Source organism: Chiloscyllium plagiosum, chromosome 18, assembly GCF_004010195.1.
Source record: "Chiloscyllium plagiosum isolate BGI_BamShark_2017 chromosome 18, ASM401019v2, whole genome shotgun sequence".
Taxonomy (NCBI): domain Eukaryota; kingdom Metazoa; phylum Chordata; class Chondrichthyes; order Orectolobiformes; family Hemiscylliidae; genus Chiloscyllium; species Chiloscyllium plagiosum.
The window spans coordinates 69144288-69150287 of NC_057727.1; the positions used below are offsets into that span (position 1 = coordinate 69144288).

The window sequence follows — 6000 nt, forward strand, 5'->3', positions numbered from 1 at the left end:
GGAGAATTGCCAGGATGTGTGTGTATGAGAGAGAGAGTAGTCCATTAATGGGAACCAGGAGCTTGCAGGTGGAAATGAGGGTGTGGCTAAGCAAATTGAAAACTGAAGAAATGTTTTGACAGGACCGAAATATGCAATTTTTTTAGTATAGGTTGTGGAGTAAAGAGGGGTAAATGCGATACAGATCATTTATTTTCCACACAAATTGGACAGCAAGTTAGACAGACTGAAAGACCCTCTCCTTACTGTCACTGGGTTCAGATAATGGTAATGGTACATGGGAGTGTTGCAGTAAAGTGTTTCAATTTATCCAACGAGTCTTGGATTTAAGAACTAATTGGATTTTTGATTTGGTAATATAACTTTAGTGAGTTTGCGTTCATTCGGCAGTTTTCTGAATTTGATGTTGAACTCATGGCCCCACCCTGACACACTCAGTCATGAATAGCCAATGCTACTTGGTGTGAGCTGCGAGTGCACTGGAAATCCCTCACTCCAGTTGGAGAGAGCTGCTTTGGACTGTACTCAGTGAAGCTTTTTGGACTGTACTCACTGCAATATCTGTCGTAAGCAGACGGACAGCTGCTAAGGAGTTTGAGGTAAATTTAAAGTGAAGGTTACTTGTCAGCTCTCTTTAGGTATAGCCATTCATCTCAATATAATTGCTGCAATGTCTAGACATTTGACTAAAAAATATCCTCAGTAATTAGCAGTGGCCACAGACGGTAGAATCATTTTGGCCTTTTCCCCATCAGGTACAAATTTGGAAAATATGAGTAGTTTTATTTTCACTTCACTGCTCCAGAAAGGTTACTCCCATAACCTCTCACATTGAAGAGTAACCATTGAGGCTGGGTTAACTCTGGCATGAAGGTGTTGTAATACAGTCAGTGCACCTAAATTTGACCCTGTCACTAATCAACCTCCCCCTTTTACATGTTCGCTGTAGGGGCCATGCACACCTGGACTGAGGAGAAGGCGATGTTTGTTGTTGAGGGGAACAGTACATACCTGGAATGTATACCCAAATCACGGCTTGCCACTGTCAGCTGGTTGGTGGAGACAGACGACCTGAATGGGCTGTTGCAGGAGGTAAGGGCTTACTTTACGGTGGGTATTATAATAAACCATGCTATGGACCAAATAAGCACACACTGGGACGTTGCCAGTAAAGCTGGAATGGTGTCAAAGTACAATATTCCTTTCCATGGGTATCATGTCCTTTCCCCACCCTTCTCCCACCTGCTTCAACTCTCAGTACGAATTTTCCACCTGAAGAACAGCGAGAATGCCACAGAGTTGTGTTGGGGGTGAACAGGAGGTCGGAGTGGGTTGGAATCTGGCTGAGAATTCTCACTGATGTTGGCAACCTAAGATCTGGGACAGTGAGGTTTAGAGGACCAGGTTTTTCCCATGGTTTGACTCCTGCCACCAACCTTTTCCCTTCAGGTGATGCCATCACAGAATTGTTATGACATCAAAACTGCACCAGTTCTCTTCCCTAGTCATAGAGTCAAACAGCACGGAAACGGACCCTTTGGTCCAAACAGTCCACACTGACTATAATCCCAAACTAAACTCACCCAACCTGTCTGTGCTGCGCCCGTATCCCCCCAAACATTTCTTATTCGTGTACTTATCCAATGTATTTTAAAAGTTGTAAATGTGCCTGCATCCACTACCTCCTCTGGAAGCTACTTCCAAACATGAACAACTCTGTGTAAAAAAAAAAAAGTTGCCCCTCATGTCTTTTTTCAATCTTTCTCCTCTCACCTTAAAAATGTGCCCCTTAGACTTGAAATCCCCTACCATCTGGAAAAGACACCTGCCATTCACCTTCTCTATACCCCTCATGATTTTATAATACTCTATAAGGTTATCCCTCAAGCCCCTATTCTCTAGTGAAAAAAGTCCCAAACTATTCAGCCTCTCAATATAAATCAAACCCACCATTCCTGGCAACATCCTGGTAATTTGTTTCTGAAATCTGTCCTGCTTAATAATATCCTCCTTATAACAGAACTGTGCACAGTACTCCAGAAGAGGCCTCACCAATGTCCTATATAACCTCAACTTGACGTCCCAACTCCAGGCTCAGAGCAATGAAGGCAGACTTGCAAAACGCCGTCTTAGCCAAACTGTCGACATGTGACACAAACTTAAAAGAATAATGTACCTGATCCCCTAGGTCTCTCTGTTCTAGAACACTACCCTTGTTTGCTTCACTAAAATGCATTTATTCAAATTAAACTCCGTCTGCCGCTCTACAGCCCTTTGATCCTCTTGATCCAGATCTCTCTCCTGTCTTTTACTAATACCCTTGCACACCACTTTGATCCAAATAATCATCCAGTGCTCTCCTGACTGCCTCAGTTGAACCTGCCTCCATTCCAGTTCCAGGCACTGCATTCCGTACCCTAACTACTCACTACATGAAAACAGTTTTTTTTCCTCACGTCATTCGTTTACACATCATTTCAAATTTATAAAATCACGAGGGGCAAAGATAAGGTGAACAGCCAAGGTCTTTTTCCGAGGATAGGGGAGTCCAAAACTAGAGGGCACAGGTTTAAAGTGAGAGGGCAAAGATTTGAAAAGGACCTGAGAGGCGACCTTGTCAAACAGAGGGTGGTGCGTGTATAGAATGGACTACCGAAAAAAGAGTGGTGGAGGTAGGTACATTTAAAACATTTAGTAGACATTTGGTCAAGTAAATGAAGAGGAAAGGTTTACGGGGCAAATAGGATTAGTTATGTTTGGGTTACCTGGTCGGCATGAATGGGTTGGACCAAAGGGTCTTTTCCTGTGCCACATGAGTCTATAAATCTATGCCCTCTCTTGTTCTTGCTTGTTTTATGAGTGGGAACAGCCACACCCTATATCCAGCCCACTCAGGATTTTGAAAACCCCGATCAAATCTCCTCTGGGCCTTCCTGTCTCCAATGAAAGCAGTCCCAACTTCTTACAGCCTCAGTCATGTGGCATAACCACACCCGTTGAGAGAGATGACACTGGCTCTCTGAATTACTGCCAGTGCTGACCCATTTCAGAGGAATGGCACTGATGTTGTCTGCAGAGAAACGAGACGACCTGCTCAGCTGAGATGACCCATGTCAAGGTGGAAACAGTTTGCAAAACACTTCCCCCTCAGAGCCCCTTATTTTTCCTTCACTGCTCAGAGACCAAAAAGCACATCACTGCTTGGTTACTGAAATTAGCCCTCGCCCCCAGTACCACGCACACACCCATGCTCGTCCCACCCACACAGAGTCCATGCCTAGAAAAGCTTAACTGTCAAACCCGGCAGAGTGAGGCCTAGGTGATTTTGCCCTGGGCCTGACCAGCATGTCAGCAGATAGGAGAGGCAAATTGGGCATCAGGAAACAGCCAGCTGACACTATGCCAGTACTTAGTAAGTCACAGTGAGGGCATATCAGGAGGTTCCTGTGGGTAAGAATGGAGAGGCATGTCTTGGCAGGAGCTTGTAGCAGCAATCCTGCTCTTAGACCCACGAAAACATTTAAAATAAAATCTCTGTGGTCCTCGACCCAAGGGAACGGTTACGGTGCTTCCCCCTTCAGGCCAGAGTTAATATTTCAGCCCTATTCTGAATTTTCATTGGAGCCTGATCTGCATATTTAAAGACAGACTCCACCTGCTGGATGGCAGCAAACATTGACTGTGGCAGGTTCCGAACGCACATTGGTGACTAAATCAGCTGTTGGATTAACTGCTTTCCGGCTCGGTTTGTACCAGGTTATTAGGCTTAGAATTACCCTTTCCAAATAGCCCCGAATGCCCCTAGCATTCCACTCAAACTCAAATTTCCAAATTTTTCCACTCCTGGGCCTGCTTTTACTTCTTACAACCCTCCATATGGTCTCCTCTTTTCCCCCCATCACCCAAACTCCAGGAGCTCAGGTCTATCCCTTTCCCCACAGTGATATGTTCAGCCCTGAAGTGTGACTGCACACACAAACGTGAATGCACACATGCAAACAAAGGCCTGTCTTTAGTTCATTACATCTACAATAATAGCTGGGTGGTGACCACAAAAGAATAACGCAGACACTGAATTTCCTATGCTTTGGCACTGACAAGGATTGCCACTCTATTCTGTAACAAAGATAAGGTGGCAGATGTTTAGGAAAAAGGTTGCCTGTTGGCATGACACAAGAACTGGGAGATTTGGTAGTTCCACAGTTGTTTATCACCTCCTGCCCCCACCCCACAGTATGGTTGGTATGTAGTTTGGATGGTAGATGTAACCTTGCGCCAATGTACATTTCTCAATGAAATGAAACTGGAAGAATTCAATGTAATGTTTACCCGTAGGTTACCTTTGGAGACCAGATCATTTCAATAGAGCAAGGGTTGTTGATTCGCCAGACAGATCGCCGGGACGCTGGTACCTACCATTGCCAAATTGAGGACCATGGTTTTCGCTGGACCCTGCTGAAGCTGCGACTGCACGTGATCCCCGCTGAGCAGATGGTGAACCTGCACGCAAGCCTTGAGCAATTAGCTGGCCCCGTGAAGGACCGTTCCCTTCTGGGCCCTGGCCATAGCCCTCAGCCTTGGTACAAGAGCATCATGACCCTCATCAACTATCCGTCCAAGATGGACTTCTACTGCGAGCAGGTCTGGCAGAAAGACTACAAGAAGAAAAGGAACAAGCTGCGCCTGAGCAAGAATCACCGTAGCGTGGAGCCTAGCCAGAGAAACAAGTCGCCAATGAGGGGCAGACGGAACAAAAACAAACCACGTGCCAAATTTCTGCGGTCACCCCGCAGTACCTAGCACTACCCAGATTCACCACAGCAGAGACACTCATCCAAAGTATAGCAACAGAAGGCTCCTGAAACTCTAGATCTTTCCAAACCTTTTGAACTCCAGTAAATGATAGGCTTCACATGCAATACAATCTTTGAACTGACAGAACAGTTGCCTTGTTTTGGCTGAGGGTGGCTGTGTTGCTGTCCCAATCACCTCTCTTCCCCTCTTGTGGAGGGATTTCCTGTTAGTCTGTAGCTGATGCAGAGGGAGTTGAGGAGAGTATCGTGGCTTTCGGCTGAGAGTATTTCCAATCATGATAGGTTTATGTAGGGTCTTGACTTGAGCTGCTTATGAGCCTAAGGGACGGAAAAGTTAATTATCAGTGAAGAGGATCACATATCATTTCTACAGCATTGGTGAGAAGCAATGGCAGTGAGCCTCAACCAGAGCTCCAGGCGTTTAGCTGCCATTACATTGGATAAGTGGCTGTTCAAATGTACAAATAGAAAACATCATAATCACTTCAACCACTATTTAGAAAATCCCTACAAGATAACAAATCTCTACAAACTGTAGACTATTTCAGTAAATCAAAAGATTGAAAAATTCAATATGGGCATTCATGTTTTCCCAATGACTCATGGGATTGCCACACCAAAGTTCCCAGAGGGGTGGGTGATTGTGGTCATGTTATTGGACCAGTAATCCCGAGGCCAAAGCTAATGATTTGAGGATGTAAGTTCAGATCCCAACACCTGGTAGGATTTAAATTCAATTAATAAAATCTGGAATTGAAAGCTCGTCTCAATAATGCTGACCATGAAACTATCTGTGATTGTGCAAAACCTTCACAACTGCTAAAAAGTCCAAATATGTGCAGATTAGGTGGATTGGCAATGCTAAATTATCCATAGTGTCCAGGGACGTGCAGGCTAGGTGGATTCGCCATGGAAAATGTGAAGTTACAGGGATAGGATAGAAGAGTGGGTCTGGGTGGAATGCTGTTTGGAGGGTGAGTGTAGACTCGGTGGGCCAAATGGCCTGCTTCCACACTGTAGGGATTTTATGGTTCCAAAACCTAACTGTTTCACTCATAGCCCTGTATCTGGAAGAAAATTCACTATCCTTCCCCAGTCTGGCCGACATGTGACTCCAGAATAACAGTGATGTAATTGACTCTGAACCACCTTCTGAATGACCCAGCAAGGTCAATTGAGGTGTGGA

General features: G+C 45.1%; 1 protein-coding gene across 2 annotated transcripts in view; it reads left to right on the forward strand.

The window, feature by feature from the left end:
* sema3h (sema domain, immunoglobulin domain (Ig), short basic domain, secreted, (semaphorin) 3H) overlaps nucleotides 1–5706 on the forward strand; it is a 159429-nt gene extending 153723 nt beyond the window's left edge. For both annotated transcript variants that reach the window (XM_043708547.1, XM_043708548.1), the window contains exons 16-17: nucleotides 950–1092; nucleotides 4336–5706. In XM_043708547.1, coding sequence (XP_043564482.1) covers nucleotides 950–1092; nucleotides 4336–4800 — 608 coding nt within the window. In that variant the 3' untranslated portion in view covers nucleotides 4801–5706. The remainder of the gene's footprint in view (nucleotides 1–949; nucleotides 1093–4335) is intronic.
* The last annotated feature ends 294 nt before the right edge of the window (nucleotides 5707–6000 follow it).